This window comes from Oncorhynchus gorbuscha, unplaced genomic scaffold (genome assembly GCF_021184085.1).
Source record: "Oncorhynchus gorbuscha isolate QuinsamMale2020 ecotype Even-year unplaced genomic scaffold, OgorEven_v1.0 Un_scaffold_2549, whole genome shotgun sequence".
Lineage (NCBI taxonomy): Eukaryota > Metazoa > Chordata > Actinopteri > Salmoniformes > Salmonidae > Oncorhynchus > Oncorhynchus gorbuscha.
In genome coordinates this window covers 51,980-71,802 of record NW_025747034.1, presented here as the reverse complement: position 1 = coordinate 71,802, position 19,823 = coordinate 51,980, and the positions used below count along the sequence as shown (strand labels likewise).

Genomic DNA, 19,823 nt, shown 5'->3' with positions numbered 1-19,823 from the left:
TTTCTCCTCATCAATCTACACACAATACCCCATAATGACAAAGCGAAAACAGGTTTTAAGAAATGTCAAATAAATCAAATAAAATGCATTGACATAAGTATTCAGACCCTTTGTTATGAGACTCAGAATTGAGCCACCTGTGGTAAATATGCAAAAGCACACACCTGTCTATATAAGGTCCCATAGTCGACAGTGCATGTCAAAGCAAAAACCAAGCCATGTCGAAGGAATTGTCCGTAGAGCTTTGAGTCAGGATTGTGTTGAGGCACAGATCTGGCGAAGGGTACCAAAAAATGTCTGCAGCATTGAAGGTCCCCAAGAACACAGGAGCCTCCATCATTCTTAAATGGAAGACGTTTGTAACCACCAAGACTCTTCCTAGAGCTGGCTGCCCTGCCAAACTGATCAATAGGGGGTGAAAGGCCTTGGTCAGGGAGGTGACCAACAACCCGATGGTCACTCTGACAGAGCTCCAGAGTTCCTCTGTGGAGAAGGGAGAACCTTCCAGAAGGACAACCATCTCTGCAGCACTCCACCAATCAGACCTTTATGTTAGAGTGGCTAGATGGAAGCCACTCCTCAGTAAAAGGCACATGACAGCCCGCTTGGAGCTCGCCAAAAGGAACGTAAAGACTCTCAGACCATGAGAAACAAGATTCTCTGGTCTGATGAAACCAAGATTGAACTCTTTGGCCTGAATGCCAAGTGTCACGTCTGGAGGAAACATGGCACCATCCCTACAGTGAAGCATGGTGGTGGCAGCGTCATGCCGTGGGGATGTTTTTCAGCGGCAGGGACTGGGAGAATAGTCAGGATCGAGACAAAGATGAACGAAGCAAATTACAAGAAATCCTTGCTGAAATCCAGACAGAGCTTGAGAGGATCTGCAGAGAAGAATGGGAGAAACTCCCCAAATACAGGTGTGCCAAGCTTGTGGCATCATACCCAAGTCATACCCAAGAGGTAATCGCTGCCAAAGATGCTAGTAAAGGGTCTGAATACTTATGTAAATTAGATTTTTAGTTTTTATAAACTGGCAAAAATGACTAAAAACCTGTTTTGGTTTGTCATTATGGGATACAGTATTGTGAGTAGATTGATGAGGATAAAAAAATGTTTTTAGCGATTTGAGGATAAGGTCGCAACGTAAAATAATGTTGAAAAAGTCAAGGGGTCTCAATAGTTTCTGAATGCACTGTACCCCCTCCCATCTGGTCCTCTCACTCACTCATGGGGTGTAGATTGGTGCAGTTCTGTATGCTGGTTGAACATGCAGAACAGAGGGGGAGAAAGGGAGCGAGAAAGAAGGACTGCAGAAGAGAGGTACGGCGAGAGAGAGGGACAGAGGGCAGGAAGACAACGATTACACATTGATCCGTCCAAATAAAGCTGTCCTGTGTCCTTCTGAGACACAGCCTCCCACTGAATAACTTAGATTATCTCTCGCTCTCTACATTGATTTGCCCTCCTCTTCTCTCATCCTCTTTGCTATTTCTAGCCCTTTGTTTCCTCTCTCTATCCTTCCGTCCTGTTTATCCATCTCTTACCATGTCTTTCTTGTCCCCTTCCTATGTGTATGTCTCACCTAGCGAAGTCCAGGTCGGCCTCTCTAGACATGGTGATGTTGGTGAGGTTCTGCTGCAGCACAAAGATGTTCCTACACATCTTCTTGATGCCAGACTCACTGATCCTCTTAAAGTACTGGGCTCCATTGATCAGAATACAGGAGATCAGGTGGCCAAGACCTACAGACAGAGAGACAGAGAGACAGAGAGACAGAATACAGAGAGAGAGAGAGAGAGAATAGAAGAGAGAGAGGGAGAGATAGTGCGAGAAGGGGAGAGAGAGGGAGACAGAGCACAAAAGAGAGAAGAGAAGAGACATTGAGAGAGAGACAGAGAGACAGAGAGACAGAGAGAAAGAGAGACAGAGAGACAGAATACAGAGAGAGAGAGAGAGAATAGAAGAGAGAGAGGGAGAGAGAGTGCGAGAAGGGGAGAGAGAGGGAGACAGAGAGCACAAAAAGAGAAGAAGAAGAGACAGAGAGAGAGAGAGAGAGAGAGACAGAGAGAGAGAGAGACGAGAGGAGAGAAGAGAGAGAAGAGAAGAGAGAGAGAGGAGAGACGAGAGGAGAGAAGAGAGAGATGAGAAGAGAGAGATGAGATGAGAGAAGAGAGAAAGCGTAAGAGAACGTGAAGAGAGAGAAAACACATACCAGTCACATACTGCAGAATACATCTCAGTAGTCAACACTTTTATTGATCACCGCAGTGGACATTTGTACCCCAAAAAGACACAGGGACAATACAGGCACACATTGACCTGAGCACAGTCCGATGAAACAAGTACATTAAGCCAATAGAATCAATATAATTACATTCTCAACACATGACATTATCATGGACGACCCACAACAACAGACTTACCTTCAAAGATGTACTGGAACTTGTGCTGCTGCAGCGCGGCGCCCATCACCTCCTCGATGGCGCTGATGTCCTTGTTGAGTTTGACCACCAAGGGGTCGTAGTCCATGCTCTCCACGTTGGCCACTATGGCATAGTTCCCCTGCTTGGCCAGGGGAATCAGGTAGTGGAAACAATGCACTCTGAGAGGAGAAGAGAGACAGATGAGGAGAGATAGATGAGGGGAAGAGAGAGGAGAAACAGATGAGCAGAGAGGAGAGACAGATGAGGGGAAGAGAGAGGAGAAACAGATGAGCAGAGAGGAGAGACAGATGAGGGGAAGAGAGAGGAGAAACAGATGAGCAGAGAGGAGAGACAGATGAGCAGAGGAGAGATAGATGAGGGGAAGAGAGAGTAGAGACAGATGAGGAGAGAGGAGAGATAGATGAGGGGAAGAGAGAGGAGAAACAGATGAGCAGAGAGGAGAGACAGATGAGGGGAAGAGAGAGGAGAAACAGATGAGCAGAGAGGAGAGACAGATGAGGGGAAGAGAGAGTAGAAACAGATGAGCAGAGAGGAGAGAGATGAGGGGAAGAGAGGAGAAACAGATGAGCAGAGAGGAGAGACAGATGAGGGGAAGAGAGGAGAAACAGATGAGCAGAGAGGAGAGACAGATGAGCAGAGGAGAGATAGATGAGGGGAAGATAGAGGAGAAACAGATGAGCAGAGAGTAGAGACAGATGAGGGGAAGAGAGAGGAGAGACAGATGAGGGGAAGAGAGAGGAGAAACAGATGAGCAGAGAGGAGAGACAGATGAGGGGAAGAGAGAGGAGAAACAGATGAGCAGAGAGGAGAGATAGATGAGGGGAAGAGAGAGGAGAAACAGATGAGCAGAGAGGAGAGACAGATGAGGGGAAGAGAGAGGAGAAACAGATGAGCAGAGAGGAGAGACAGATGAGCAGAGAGGAGAGACAGATGAGGGGAAGAGAGAGGAGAAACAGATGAGCAGAGAGGAGAGACAGATGAGGGGAAGAGAGAGGAGAAACAGATGAGCAGAGAGGAGAGACAGATGAGGGGAAGAGAGAGGAGAAACAGATGAGCAGAGAGGAGAGACAGATGAGGGGAAGAGAGAGGAGAAACAGATGAGCAGAGAGGAGAGACAGATGAGGGGAAGATAGAGGAGAAACAGATGAGCAGAGAGTAGAGACAGATGAGGGGAAGAGAGAGGAGAGACAGATGAGGGGAAGCAGAGGAGAAACAGATGAGCAGAGAGGAGAGACATATGAGGGGAAGAGAGAGGAGAAACAGATGAGCAGAGAGGAGAGATAGATGAGGGGAAGAGAGAGGAGAAACAGATGAGCAGAGAGGAGAGACAGATGAGGGGAAGAGAGAGGAGAAACAGATGAGGGGAAGAGAGAGGAGAAACAGATGAGCAGAGAGGAGAGACAGATGAGGGGAAGAGAGAGGAGAAACAGATGAGCAGAGAGGAGAGACAGATGAGGGGAAGAGAGAGGAGAAACAGATGAGCAGAGAGGAGAGACAGATGAGGGGAAGAGAGGAGAAACAGATGAGCAGAGAGGAGAGACAGATGAGCAGAGAGGAGAGACAGATGAGGGGAAGAGAGAGGAGAAACAGATGAGCAGAGAGTAGAGACAGATGAGGGGAAGAGAGATGTGAGACAGATGAGGGGAAGAGAGAGGAGAAACAGATGAGGAGAGATGAGAGATAGATGAGGGGAAGAGAGAGGAGAAACAGATGAGCAGAGAGGAGAGACAGATGAGGGAAGAGAGAGGAGAGACAGACAGATGAGGGGAAGAGAGATAGATGAGGGGAAGAGAGAGAGAGACAGATGAGGAGAGAGGAGAGATAGATGAGGGGAAGAGAGAGGAGAAACAGATGAGCAGAGAGGAGAGACAGATGAGGGGAAGAGAGAGGAGAAACAGATGAGCAGAGAGGAGAGACAGATGAGGGGAAGAGAGAGAAACAGATGAGGGAAGATGAGGGGAAGAGAGGAGAAACAGATGAGCAGAGAGAGAGACAGATGAGGGGAAGAGAGGAGAAACAGATGAGCAGAGAGGAGAGACAGATGAGGGGAAGAGAGAGGAGAAACAGATGAGCAGAGAGGAGAGACAGATGAGGGCAAGATAGAGGAGAAACAGATGAGCAGAGTAGAGACAGATGACAGATGAGGGGAAGAGAGAGGAGAAACAGATGAGCAGAGAGGAGAGACAGATGAGGGAAAGAGAGGAGAAACAGATGAGCAGAGAGGAGAGATAGATGAGGGGAAGAGAGAGGAGAAACAGATGAGCAGAGAGGAGAGACAGATGAGGGGAAGAGAGAGGAGAAACAGATGAGCAGAGAGGAGAGACAGATGAGCAGAGAGGAGAGACAGATGAGGGGAAGAGAGAGGAGAAACAGATGAGCAGAGAGGAGAGACAGATGAGGGGAAGAGAGAGGAGAAACAGATGAGCAGAGAGGAGAGACAGATGAGGGAAGAGAGAGGAGAAACAGATGAGCAGAGAGGAGAGACAGATGAGGGGAGAGAGAGGAGAAACAGATGAGCAGAGAGGAGAGACAGATGAGGGGAAGAGAGGAGAAACAGATGAGCAGAGAGGAGAGACAGATGAGCAGAGAGGAGAGACAGATGAGGGAAGAGAGAGGAGAAACAGATGAGCAGAGAGTAGAGACAGATGAGGGGAAGAGAGATGTGAGACAGATGAGGGGAAGAGAGAGGAGAAACAGATGAGGGAGATGAGAGATAGATGAGGGGAAGAGAGAGGAGAAACAGATGAGCAGAGAGGAGAGACAGATGAGGGGAAGAGAGGAGAAACAGATGAGCAGAGAGGAGAGACAGATGAGCAGAGAGGAGAGACAGATGAGGGGAAGAGAGAGGAGAAACAGATGAGCAGAGAGTAGAGACAGATGAGGGGAAGAGAGATGTGAGACAGATGAGGGGAAGAGAGAGGAGAAACAGATGAGGAGAGATGAGAGATAGATGAGGGGAAGAGAGAGGAGAAACAGATGAGCAGAGAGGAGAGACAGATGAGGGGAAGAGAGAGGAGAGACAGATGAGGGGAAGAGAGATAGATGAGGGGAAGAGAGAGTAGAGACAGATGAGGAGAGAGGAGAGATAGATGAGGGGAAGAGAGAGGAGAAACAGATGAGCAGAGAGGAGAGACAGATGAGGGGAAGAGAGAGGAGAAACAGATGAGCAGAGAGGAGAGACAGATGAGGGGAAGAGAGAGTAGAAACAGATGAGCAGAGAGGAGAGAGATGAGGGGAAGAGAGGAGAAACAGATGAGCAGAGAGGAGAGACAGATGAGGGGAAGAGAGAGGAGAAACAGATGAGCAGAGAGGAGAGACAGATGAGGGGAAGAGAGAGGAGAAACAGATGAGCAGAGAGGAGAGACAGATGAGGGCAAGATAGAGGAGAAACAGATGAGCAGAGAGTAGAGACAGATGAGGGGAAGAGAGAGGAGAGACAGATGAGGGGAAGAGAGAGGAGAAACAGATGAGCAGAGAGGAGAGACAGATGAGGGGAAGAGAGAGGAGAAACAGATGAGCAGAGAGGAGAGATAGATGAGGGGAAGAGAGAGGAGAAACAGATGAGCAGAGAGGAGAGACAGATGAGGGGAAGAGAGAGGAGAAACAGATGAGCAGAGAGGAGAGACAGATGAGCAGAGAGGAGAAACAGATGAGGGGAAGAGAGAGGAGAAACAGATGAGCAGAGAGTAGAGACAGATGAGGGGAAGAGAGAGGAGAAACAGATGAGCAGAGAGTAGAGACAGATGAGGGGAAGAGAGATGTGAGACAGATGAGGGGAAGAGAGAGGAGAAACAGATGAGGAGAGATGAGAGATAGATGAGGGGAAGAGAGAGGAGAAACAGATGAGCAGAGAGGAGAGACAGATGAGGGGAAGAGAGAGGAGAGACAGATGAGGGGAAGAGAGATAGATGAGGGGAAGAGAGAGGAGAGACAGATGAGGAGAGACAGATGAAAAGAGGAGAGACAATATTGTTGGTGTGTGTTTAGTCCAACCAAACCCTGCAGGTAGATGAAGTCATGATGGTGATGGAATCAGCTTAGTGTTACATATCGCAGGCATTTTGCTGATATCATTCATTATGATAAGTAGCCTATTCTAGACCAATGAGAAGTTTGAAATTAAATAACTTTGCTAATATGGGTGATTATTAAATGGGCCAATTGATGTCACCTTAACTAGTATATAAAGGAGAATGAAAACGCGGTGGTGGAAATGTATCGCTCAGCTCTACTGGGATGTTTGACTGAATTCATCCACCATGTAACTATCAGGACAGATTGTGATATGTAGATATCAGTCTACTGTAACTTAATCAAATGTCTCCCCTCCGCCTCTGTCTTTCAACACATTTGTCCAAGCGTGACGTTCTAATCCAAGAGCCACCATGGGGGTGCTTAGTTTCCCTAAACACCTGCCTGCTACATGATCTCTGGCTGCTCACACATTCATCAGAACCCCCAAAAACCACCTTCATCAGAACCCCCAAAAATCACCTTCATCAGAACCCCCAAAAACCATCATCAGAACCCCCCAAAACCACCATCAGAACCCCCAAAAACCACCTTCATCAGAGCCCCCAAAAACCACCTTCATCAGAACCCCCCAAAACCACCTTCATCAGAACCCCCAAAACCATCATCAGAACCCCCAAAAACCACCTTCAGCAAGAACCCCCAAAACCATCTTCATCAGAACCCCCAAAAACCATCTTCATCAGAACCCCCAAAAACCATCTTCATCAGAACCCCAAAAACCACCTTCATCAGAACCCCAAAAACCAGCTTCATCAGAACCCCCAAAATCACCTTCATCAGAACCCCCAAAAACCATCTTCATCAGAACCCCCAAAACCACCTTCATCAGAACCCCCAAAAACCATCTTCATCAGAACCCCCAAAAACACCTTCATCAGAACCCCCAAAAACCATCTTCATCAGAACCCCCAAAACCACCTTCATCAGAACCCCCAAAACCACCTTCATCAGAACCCCCAAAAACCATCTTCATCAGAACCCCCAAAAACCATCTTCGGCCCCGGTGGCTATTAAAAACATGAGTGGAGACATAAAACTAACACCCTCTCGCCTCTCTCCTTTTCTCCTTCTCTCTCCCTTCCTTTACCACCCCCTCTCACACTCCTTCCCTCTCGCACTCCTTCCCTCTCGCTCGCTCGCTCTCTCCCTTTCTTTCCCACCCCTCTCACACTCCTTCCCTCTCACACTCTTCCCTCTCTCCCTCCTTTTCTCCTTCCCTCTCGCTCCCTCTCTTTTTCTCCTTCTCTCTCCCACCCCCTCTCACACTCCTTCCCTCTCGCTCCCTCTCTTTTTCTCCTTCTCTCTCCCTTCCTTTCCCACCCCCTCTCACACTCCTTCCCTCTCGCTCCCTCTCTTTTCTCCTTCTCTCTCCCTTCCTTTCCCACCCCCCTCTCACACTCCTTCCCTCTCACACTCCTTCCCTCTCACACTCCTTCCCTCTCACACTCCTTCCCTCTCACACTCCTTCCCTCTCACACTCCTTCCCTCTCACACTCCTTCCTCTCACACTCCTTCCCTCTCACACTCCTTCCTCTCACCTCTCACCTCCTTCCCTCTCACACTCCTTCCCTCTCACACTCCTTCCCTCTCACACTCCTTCCCTCTCACACTCCTTCCCTCTCACACTCCTTCCCTCTCACACTCCTTCCCTCTCACACTCCTTCCCTCTCACACTCCTTCCCTCTCACACTCCTTCCCTCTCTGCATCTCTCTCTTTCTTCCTCTTACGCTCCTCTTCCTGATGGCATCATTTGCCACCCTTACTGTCGGGGGAAATGTGGTTGATGGGTAAAAGTCAATAAGGCGTGGAGTAGTAGAGAGCAGTGCAGAGCTCAGGGAGGGTTTCTCGCCCCCTCTATTTTTTCAGGGCGATCATAAACATTACTGCAGAAGCTAAACAATATCTCAGAGCCATGATGAGGGATGGAGGGATAAAGAGAGGAAGGGGGAGATGGAGGGATAAAGAGGAAGGAGGAGATGGAGGGACAAAGAGAAGGAGGTGATGGAGGGATAAAGAGAGGAAGGAGGAGTTGGAGGGATAAAGAGAGGAAGGAGGAGTTGGAGGGATAAAGAGAGGAAGGAGGAGATGGAGGGATAAAGAGGAAGGAGGAGATGGAGGGACAAAGAGAAGGAGGTGATGGAGGGATAAAGAGAGGAAGGAGGAGTTGGAGGGATAAAGAGAGGAAGGAGGAGTTGGAGGGATAAAGAGAGGAAGGGGGAGATGGAGGGATAAAGAGAAGGAGGTGATGGAGGGACAAAGAGAGGAAGGAGGAGTTGGAGGGACAAAGAGAGGAAGGAGGAGTTGGAGGGATAAAGAGAAGGAGGAGATGGAGGGATAAAGAGAGGAAGGAGGAGTTGGAGGGATAAAGAGAGGAAGGGGAGATGGAGGGATAAAGAGAAGGAGGTGATGGAGGGACAAAGAGAGGAAGGAGGAGATGGAGGGATAAAGAGGAAGGAGGAGATGGAGGGATAAAGAGAGGAAGGAGGAGATGGAGGGATAAAGAGAGGAAGGAGGTGATGGAGGGATAAAAGAGGAAGGAGGGAGGTGATGGAGGGATAAAAAGAGAGGAGGGAGGTGATGGAGGGATAAGAGAGAGAGAGGAGGTGATGGAGGGATAAAGAGAGGAGGGAGGTGATGGAGGGATAAAGAGAGGAGGGAGGTGATGGAGGGATAAAGAGAGGAGGGAGGTGATGGAGGGATAAAGAGAGGAGGGGGAGGATGATGGAGGGATAAAGAGAGGAGGGAGGTGATGGAGGGATAAAAGAGGAGGAGGAGATGGAGGTGATGGAGGGATAAAGAGAGGAGGGAGGTGATGGAGGGATAAAGAGAGGAGGGAGATGGAGGGATAAAGAGAGGAAGGAGTAGATGGAGGGATAAAGAGAGGAAGGAGTGGAGGGATGGAGGGATAAAGAGAGGAAGGAGGAGATGGAGGGATAAAGAGAGGAGGAGGAGGTGATGGAGGGATAAAGAGAGGAAGGAGGAGATAAAGAGAGGAAGGAGGGATGGAGGGATAAAGAGAGGAAGGAGGAGATGGAGGGATAAAGAGAGGAAGGAGGAGATGGAGGGATAAAGAGAGGAAGGAGGAGATGGAGGGATAAAAGAGAAGGAAGGAGGAGATGGAGGGATAAAGAGAGGAAGGAGGAGATGGAGGGATAAAGAGAGGAAGGAGGAGATGGAGGGATAAATGGAGGGAAAAGAGGAGGAGATGGAGGGATAAAGAGAGGAAGGAGGAGATGGAGGGATAAAGAGAGGAAGGAGGGATAAAGAGAGGATGGAGGGATGGAGGGATAAGGAGATGGAGGGATAAAGAGAAGGAGGAGATGGAGGGATAAAGAGAGGAAGGAGGAGATGGAGGGATAAAGAGAGGAAGGAGGAGATGGAGGGATAAAGAGAGGAAGGAGGAGATGGAGGGATAAAGAGAGGAAGGAGGAGATGGAGGGATAAAGAGGAAGGAGGAGGGATAAAAGGAGGATGATGGAGGGATAAAGAGGAAGGAGGAGATGGAGGGATAAAGAGAGGAAGGAGGAGATGGAGGGATAAAGAGAGGAAGGAGGTGATGGAGGGATAAAGAGAGGAAGGAGGTGATGGAGGGATAAAGAGAGGAAGGAGGTGATGGAGGGATAAAGAGAGGAAGGAGTAGATGGAGGGATAAAGAGAGGAAGGAGGAGATGGAGGGATAAAGAGAGGAAGGAGGAGATGGAGGGATAAAGAGAGGAAGGAGGAGATGGAGGGATAAAGAGAGGAAGGAGGTGATGGAGGGATAAAGAGAGGAAGGGAGGTGATGGAGGGATAAAGAGAGGAAGGAGGAGATGGAGGGATAAAGAGGAAGGAGGAGATGGAGGGATAAAGAGAGGAAGGAGAGATGGAGGGATAAAGAGAGGAAGGAGGAGATGGAGGGATAAAGAGAGGAAGGAGGAGATGGAGGGATAAAGAGAGGAAGGAGGAGATGGAGGGATAAAGAGAGGAAGGAGATGGAGGGATAAAAGAGAAGGAGGAGATGGAGGGATAAAGAGAGGAAGGAGGAGATGGAGGGATAAAGAGAGGAAGGAGGAGATGGAGGGATAAAGAGAGGAAGGAGGTGATGGAGGGATAAAAGAGGAAAGGAGGAGATGGAGGGATAAAGAGAAGGAGGAGATGGAGGGATAAAGAGAGGAAGGAGGAGATGGAGGGATAAAGAGAGGAAGGAGGAGATGGAGGGATAAAGAGAGGAAGGAGGAGATGGAGGGATAAAGAGAGGAAGGAGGAGATGGAGGGATAAAGGGAAGGAGGAGATGGAGGGGGATAAATGGAGGGATGGAAGAAGGAGGAGATGGAGGGATAAAGAGGAAGGAGGAGATGGAGGGATAAAGAGAGGAAGGAGGAGATGGAGGGATAAAAGAGAGGAAGGAGGAGATGGAGGGATAAAGAGAGGAAGGAGGAGATGGAGGGATAAAGAGAGGAAGGAGGAGATGGAGGGATAAAGAGAGGAAGGAGGAGATGGAGGGATAAAGAGAGGAAGGAGGAGATGGAGGGATAAAAGAGGAGGAGGGAGGAGATGGAGGGATAAAGAGAGGAAGGAGGAGATGGAGGGATAAAGAGAGGAGGAGGAGAGGAGATGGAGGGATAAAGAGAGGAAGGAGGAGATGGAGGGATAAAGAGAGGAAGGAGGTGATGGAGGGATAAAGAGAGGAAGGAGGAGATGGAGGGATAAAGAGAGGGATAAAGGAGGAGGAGGAGATGGAGGGATAAAGAGAGGAAGGAGGTGATGGAGGGATAAAGAGAGGAAGGAGGTGATGGAGGGATAAAGAGGAAGGAGGAGATGGAGGGATAAAGAGAGGAAGGAGGAGAGGAGGGATAAAGAGAGGAAGGAGGGATAAAGAGAAGGAGGAGATGGTGATAAAGAGAGGAAGGAGGAGATGGAGGGATAAAGAGAGGAAGGAGGAGATGGAGGGATAAAGAGATGGGAGGAAGTTGGGAGGAGATGGAGGGATAAAGAGAGGGAAGATGGAGGAAGGAGGAGATGGAGGGATAAAGAGAGGAAGGAGGAGATGAGGGATAAAGAGAGGAAGGAGGAGATGGAGGGATAAAGCTGGAAGGAGGAGATGAGGGATGAGAGGAAGGAGGAGATGGAGGGATAAAGAGAGGAAGGAGGAGATGAGGGATAAAGAGAGGAAGGAGGAGATGGGGCTGTTAGGGGCTGTTGATGGAGAGAGAGTTGGTTGGTTGTTTTCTGGGTCTGGTTGGAGAGGAAGGAGGAGATGGGGCTGTTAGGGGCTGTTGATGGAGAGAGAGTTGGTTGTTTTCTGGGTCTGGTTGGAGAGGAAGGAGGAGATGGGGCTGTTAGGGGCTGTTGATGGAGAGAGAGTTGGTTGTTTTCTGGGTCTGGTTGGAGAGGAAGGAGGTGATGGGGCTGTTAGGGGCTGTTGATGAGAGAGAGTTGGTTGTTTTCTGGGTCTGGTTAGAGAGGAAGGAGGAGATGGGGCTGTTAGGGGCTGTTGATGGAGAGAGAGTTGGTTGTTTTCTGGGTCTGGTTAGAGAGGAAGGAGGAGATGGGGCTGTTAGGGGCTGTTGATGGAGAGAGAGTTGGTTGTTTTCTGGGTTTGGTTGGAGGATCACTTGTTTTAGACGTTAATGGGTGAACTCACTGGATCTGTTGATGGGAGACATTGGTCTGAATGTATTATTAGATTGTCTTGCACTTTTTTAACCCCTAACAGTTGACTGATACACCGGTGCACCAATCTAAGTCATCTCAAGTTGTATTTTTTATCCCATCACAATCCATTAGTTTAAGATAGAGATATCAGTTGTATTTTTTATCCCATCACAATCCATCAGTTTAAGATAGAGATATCAGTTGTATTTTATATCCCATCACAATCCATCAGTTTAAGATAGAGATATCTGTTGTATTTTATTGGATGAGTCTCAATCCACCACCATTGTCACACTTCCTCATCTGCAGTGAAAGGTGGCAGAGATAGAGTGGTGTTAGTCAGACCATTTAGATGGTGATCTCCACAAGTGTCAGGGGACTCGTCTGAAGTCGGGACCGTCCATTTGCCAACTTCTGTTTGTAGTGTCTGAACATTTTGGGCTACACATGAACTAGTCTGAAGGAAACAGATGTTGTGTCTACCCCATAAAAGGGGTTAAATATGTATTTAAAAAATAATATATATTTCCTGAGCTTCCTTATATCTCCTAGATATAGAACAGACACTTCAAAACCTTATTCCTTATGATTTATTTTGTGACTGTTTTATGAATGTGTTATCAATGTGGTGTATGGTACTAAAGCCTAAATTCAATGTTATGTAATAATAATCATATACATATATACACACCTAAAGGGGTTGTAAAATTAAAACGATAGTCCTGCCACTTGGTGAGCTATAAAGATGAAGGATAGGGCTGAACGAATGTAACCGCTCTCAAATTCATAGGTGGAACTACATGGTAGTCTGACAGTCAACATGGTAGTCTGACAGTCAACATGGTAGTCTGACAGTCAACATGGTAGTCTGACAGTCAACATGGTAGTCTGACAGTCAACATGGTAGTCTGACAGTCAACATGGTAGTCTGACAGTCAACACGGTAGTCTGACAGTCAACGCGGTAGTCTGACAGTCAACGTGGTAGTCTGACAGTCAACGTGGTAGTCTGACAGTCAACGTGGTAGTCTGACAATCAACGGTTTGTGTCTGACAGTCAACATGGTAGTCTGACAGTCAACATGGTAGTCTGACAGTCAACATGGTAGTCTGACAGTCAACATGGTAGTCTGACAGTCAACATGGTAGTCTGACAGTCAACATGGTAGTCTGACAGTCAACATGGTAGTCTGACAGTCAACATGGTAGTCTGACAGTCAACATGGTAGTCTGACAGAACATCTGCCTGCCAACTCAGTCTGCCCCAACTCAGGACCAGGACTGAAGAACACTGTGTGAGAGGAAGATTCTAGAAATCACGGTTGTGTTGTAGGGACTAAATGAAAACATGACCATAGTATAGTGACCTAGGAAAAGGTCATTGTGAACAACATGGTAGGTTGAACATGACAGTAGGAAAACATGTGAACATGACCAATAGGAAAAGGTATTTTGTGAACATAGGAAAACATGAACATGACCAATAGGAAAAGGTCATTGTGAACATGACCAATAGGAAAAGGTAATTGTGAACATGACCAATAGGAAAAGGTATTTTGTGAACATGACCAATAGGAAAAGGTAATTGTGAACATGACCAATAGGAAAAGGTATTTTGTGAACATGACCAATAGGAAAAGGTCATTATGAACATGACCAATAGGAAAAGGTCATTGTGAACATGACCAACAGGAAAAGGTCATTGTGAACATGACCAATAGGAAAAGGTAATTGTGAACATGACCAATAGGAAAAGGTATTTTGTGAACATGACCAACAGGAAAAGGTCATTGTGAACATGACCAATAGGAAAAGGTATTTTGTGAACATGACCAATAGGAAAAGGTCATTATGAACATGACCAATAGTAAAAGGTCATTATGAACCTGACCAATAGTCAAAAGGTAATTGTGAACATGACCAATAGGAAAAGGTCATTATGAATATGACCAATAGGAAAAGGTCATTATGAACATGACCAATAGGAAAAGGTCATTATGAACATGACCCAGGCTGGGTGTTTATCCTGGAGAGTCCATGTCCGTACGTACCTAACCTCCAGGTGGAGGACCAGCAGACAGCGGTCAGCGATGTCCTGGAAGGCCCTGGACAGGTCAGTCAGAGTCTGAAGGATCTGGTCCCTGCTGCGGACGCTCTCATTGGTCACCTGGGGGTCCGAGCCTGGAGATCCACCTGATCACACACACACACACACACACACACACACACACACACACACACACACACACACACACACACACACACACACACACACACACACACACACACACACACACACACACACGTTACATTATAGCTAAATATAAAAAATAGCATAGCAGTGTTTCCCACACCTCATCTCGAGAACCCAAGACCATTCCACACCTCTTCTCGAGAACCCAGGACCATTCCACACCTCTTCCCGAGAACCCAGGACCATTCCACACCTCATCTCGAGAACCCAGGACCATTCCACACCTCATCTCGAGAACCCAAGACCATTCCACACCTCTTCCCGAGAACCCAAGACCATTCCACACCTCTTCTCGAGAACCCAGGACCATTCCACACCTCTTCCCGAGAACCCAGTACCATTCCACACCTCATCTCGAGAACCCAATACCATTCCACACCTCTTCTCGAGAACCCAGGACCATTCTCCACCTCATCTCGAGAACCCAGTACCATTCCACACCTCATCTCGAGAACCCAGGACCATTCCACACCTCATCTCGAGAACCCAGGACCATTCCACACCTCATTATGAGAACCCAGGGCCTTTCCACACCTCATTTTGAGAACCCAGGGCCTTTCCAAACCTCATCTCGAGAACCCAGGACCAATCCACACCTCATCTCGAAGAACCCAGGACCATTCCACACCTCATCTCAAGAACCCAGGACCATTCCACACCTCATCTCGAGAACCCAGGACATTCCACACCTCTTCCGAAAACCCAGGACCATTCCACACCTCATCTTGAGAACCCAGGACCATTCCACACCTCATCTCGAGTACCCAGGACCATTCCACACCTCATCTCGAGAACCCAGGACCATTCCACACCTCATCTCGAGAACCCAGGACCATTCCACACCTCATCTCGAGAACCCAAGACCATTCCACACCTCTTCTTGAGAACCCAGGACCATTCCACACCTCTTCCCGAGAACCCAGGACCATTCCACACCTCTTCCCGAGAACCCAGGACCATTCCACACCTCATCTTGAGAACCCAGGACCATTCCACACCTCATCTCGAGAACCCAAGACCATTCCACACCTCTTCTTGAGAACCCAGGACCATTCCACACCTCTTCCCGAGAACCCAGGACCATTCCACACCTCATCTTGAGAACCCAGGACCATTCCACACCTCATCTCGAGAACCCAAGACCATTCCACACCTCTTCTTGAGAACCCAGGACCATTCCACACCTCTTCCTTGAGAACCCAGGACCATTCCACACCTCATCTCGAGAACCCAGGACCATTCCACACCTCATCTCGAGAACCCAGGACCATTCCACACCTCATCTCGAGAACCCAGGACCATTCCACACCTCATCTTGAGAACCCAGGACCATTCCACACCTCATCTTGAGAACCCAGGACCATTCCACACCTTATCTCGAGTACCCAGGACCATTCCACACCTCTTCTTGAGAACCCAGGACCATTCCACACCTCTTCCCGAGAACCCAGGACCATTCCACACCTCATCTTGAGAACCCAGGACCATTCCACACCTCATCTCGAGAACCCAAGACCATTCCACACCTCTTCTTGAGAACCCAGGACCATTCCACACCTCTTCCCGAGAACCCAGGACCATTCCACACCTCATCTTGAGAACCCAGGACCATTCCACACCTCATCTCGAGAACCCAAGACCATTCCACACCTCTTCTTGAGAACCCAGGACCATTCCACACCTCATCTCGAGAACCCAGGACCATTCCACACCTCATCTTGAGAACCCAGGACCATTCCACACCTCATCTCGAGTACCCAGGACCATTCCACACCTCATCTCGAGTACCCAGGACCATTCCACACCTTATCTCGAGTACCCAGGACCATTCCACACCTCTTCTCGAGAACCCAGGACCATTCCACACCTCATCTTGAGAACCCAGGACCATTCCACACCTCATCTCGAGTACCCAGGACCATTCCACACCTTATCTCGAGTACCCAGGACCATTCCACACCTCATCTCGAGAACCCAGGACCATTCCACACCTCTTCTCGAGAACCCAGGACATTCCACACCTCTTCCCGAGAACCCAGGACCATTCCACACCTCTTCCCGAGAAACAAGGACCATTCCACACCTCTAAGACGAAAGAGAACTAAGACGAAAGAGAACTAAAGAGAACCGGGGAGAACTAGGACGAAGGAGAACTAAAGAGAACCAGGGAGAACTAGGACGAAAGAGAACTAAAGAGAACGAGGGAGAACTAAGACGAAAGAGAACTAAAGAGAACCAGGGAGAACTAGGACGAAGGAGAACCAGGGAGAACTAAGACGAAAGAGAACTAAAGAGAACCAGGGAGAACTAAGACGAAAGAGAACTAAAGAGAACCAGGGAGAACTAAGACGAAAGAGAACTAAAGAGAACCAGGGAGAACGAAGACGAAAGAGAACTAAAGAGAACCAGCCTTAATGATTTGATGTAATCCAGAACTAACACACTTATTTCAACTAATGAAGGGATTGATGAGACGTTGATCAGTTGAATCAGGTGAGATTGGACTTGAATACATCAAATTGGAGGAACAGCAGTGAGAACTCAAGGAGAGGTTTGGGACACTGTGCTACACATCTGAAGACCTTCTACAGTCCTTCAGAAAGTCCCTTCAGTCCTTCAATCCATGTGCTGAGACACCAAGTCTGTGTCTGCATCGTGATCCATGCAAAGGAGCTGTGTGTGTGTGTGTGTGTGTGTGTGTGTGTGTGTGTGTGTGTGTGTGTGTGTGTGTGTGTGTGTGTGTGTGTGTGTGTGTGTGTGTGTGTGTGTGTGTGTGTGTGTGTGTGTGTGTGTGTGTGTGTGTTTGTGTGTGTGTGTGTGTGTGTGTGTGTGTTTGTGTGTATAAAGAGCATTCAGACCACCAGGTGTAAATCAATGGCTATGAATTAGAGGGGAGTGGAAGGAGAGAGAAATTGGCCCTGTCACTCATATGTGAGTCTATTTGGGCAATGAGGCGGTGGGGAGTGTGGTGTGTGTTGGGAGAGAGACTGCTGAGTGGAAGAGGGGTGGTGAGGGCTAGCGATCGATTGGCTGCAGTCAGGGCCAGCACCCCAGTTACTCCCTCAGCCCTTGTGAAGGTCGTACGGATGAGAGCACGTAGCAGGCAGGACGACAAGCCCACTCAAAGACCCAAACACACACTGACAGAGTGAGGAAGGAAGTAGTTGAAACTGCAGCTGAGCAACGCAGGCCAATATCCCCTGTTGACGGAGGTCCTTAGTGGAGATATTTCCTACAGATTCAAGACTATACAAGTTTTAAACTCTCTGATTTGATTCTTAAACTAGAAACAGGAACTAAATACTCTAAATCATAGAAATACTCATAGCTCTGTATCTACATTATGCACATTCTGACAGAGTCACATGTTGACTTATTTGGGAGTCACATCACATGAGATGTCTCCAGTACCCTGCCTCGTTCCCATTAACTCAGTATCCTGCCTCGTCTCCATGTCTCCAGTACCCTGCCTCGTCTCCATGTCTCCAGTACCCTGCCTCGTCTCCATGTCCCTAGTATCCTGCCTCGTCTCCATGTTCCCAGTACCCTGCCTCATCTCCATGTCCCCAGTACCCTGCCTCGTCTCCATGTCCCCAGTACCCTGCCTCGTCTCCATGTCCCCAGTACCCTGCCTCGTCTCCATGTCCCCAGTACCCTGCCTCGTCTCCATGTCCCCAGTACCCTGCCTCGTTCCCATTAACTCAGTACCCTGCCTCGTCTCCATGTCCCCAGTACCCTGCCTCGTCTCCATGTCCCCAGTACCCTGCCTCGTCTCCATGTCCCCAGTACCCTGCCTCGTCTCCATGTCCCCAGTACCCTGCCTCGTCTCCAGGTCCCCAGTACCCTGCCTCGTCTCCAGGTCCCCAGTACCCTGCCTCGTCTCCAGGTCCCCAGTACCCTGCCTCGTCTCCATGTCTCCAGTACAATGCCTCGTCTCCATGTCCCCAGTACCCTGCCTCGTCTCCATGTCCCCAGTACCCTGCCTCGTCTCCATGTCCCCAGTACCCTGCCTCGTCTCCATGTCCCAAGTACACTGCCTCGTCTCCATGTTCCCAGTACCCGGCCTCGTTCCCAGTACCCGGCCTCGTCCCCATTAACCCATTACCCGGCCTCGTCTCCATGATCCCAGTACCCGGCCTCGTCTCCATGTTCCCAGTACCCTGCCTCGTCTCCATGTTCCCAGTACCCGGCCTCGTCTCCATGTCCCCAGTACCCTGCCTCGTCTCCATGTTCCCAGTACCCGGCCTCGTCTCCATGTTCCCAGTATCCTGCCTCATCTCCATGTCCCCAGTATCCTGCCTCATCTCCATGTCCCCAGTATTCTGCCTTGTCCCCATTAAAGCCAAACTAAGTGGCTGAAGATAAGCTGAGACCCCATTGGCTTAGACAAACACAGGGAGGCCAAGTGACACAGTCCTCCAATCAACTGAGCAAACACTACTCACAAGCAGATTGCTCTTTCTATTAAGTGTGGTGTGTGGTGTGTGTGTGTGTGTGTGTGTGTGTGTGTGTGTGTGTGTGTGTGTGTGTGTGTGTGTGTGTGTGTGTGTGTGTGTGTGTGTGTGTGTGTGTGTGTGTGTGTGTGTGTGTGTGTGTGTGTGTGTGTGTGTGTGTGTGTGTGTCTATCCTATGTGGGTGGAGGTTATTGAGAGAGATAAAGGTGCAGGATGGACACTGAGGACAATGCTTGGAGGAGAAGAGACTAATATAGAAATGCTAATGAAAAGTAACTGCTATGTGCAAAGCTCTGGAGCGCTGACTGCAGTGGCAGGAAGGAACAGGGGGCTGCACAGACAAAACAACAGGTTTCTCTGAATTTGAACTCTTAAAAAAACATCTGATGACTTTGGCAGAAATCGGGCATTGATGCCAGTTAGGTCTGCATCAATGTAGGTAAAGACTCATTGAACAGGTAGTCCCGTGTAAACACCGAGCAAGGCAGCCTTTCATTCTCTTCAAAAAGAGGTTATATGTTATACAGGGACTTCAACAGTTTGTGAAGGAAAACAGATCATTCAGAGCTATACACTAGATCAGGGGTAACTACACTCTGACCCTGAGGTCTAGAGTCTGCTGGTTGTCTGTTCTACCTAATAACTAATTGCACACACCTGGTGTCCCAGGTCTAAATCAGTCCCTGGTTACAGGGGGCAGTGGAACGATGAGGCAGAACTGTCTTAGAGGTCCAGAGGTGAGTTTGAGGGCTGTGGAGCAATAGTGCTTTGATCCAACCCTAATTAAGATCCAGGTCAATAACGTAAACATATCCACCACATTGACCTTGATGATAATAACACAACCGACTCACCCCAACAACACGTGTTAATGGAAACTGCAAATAGACCAGATGTGTTTGTCTGGGGATGAAAGCCAATAGAAATAGGAGAGAAGCACATCTTGACCACACCAAGGTTGAACCAAACTCACCAACAACACCACTTCTGTTCTCTCA

General features: G+C 48.6%; 1 protein-coding gene across 1 annotated transcript in view; it reads right to left on the bottom strand.

Annotated features, from left to right (window-relative positions):
- Nucleotides 1–1,566: 1,566 nt before the first annotated feature.
- The window catches only part of LOC124026066 (exocyst complex component 4-like), a 53,804-nt gene continuing 35,547 nt past the window's right edge, over nt 1,567–19,823 (bottom strand). Inside the window, exons 5-7 of the mRNA XM_046339240.1 lie at nt 14,169–14,310; nt 2,427–2,605; nt 1,567–1,745 (exon numbers count right to left, since the gene is read on the bottom strand). Coding sequence (XP_046195196.1) covers nt 1,582–1,745; nt 2,427–2,605; nt 14,169–14,310 — 485 coding nt within the window. The 3' untranslated portion in view covers nt 1,567–1,581. The remainder of the gene's footprint in view (nt 1,746–2,426; nt 2,606–14,168; nt 14,311–19,823) is intronic.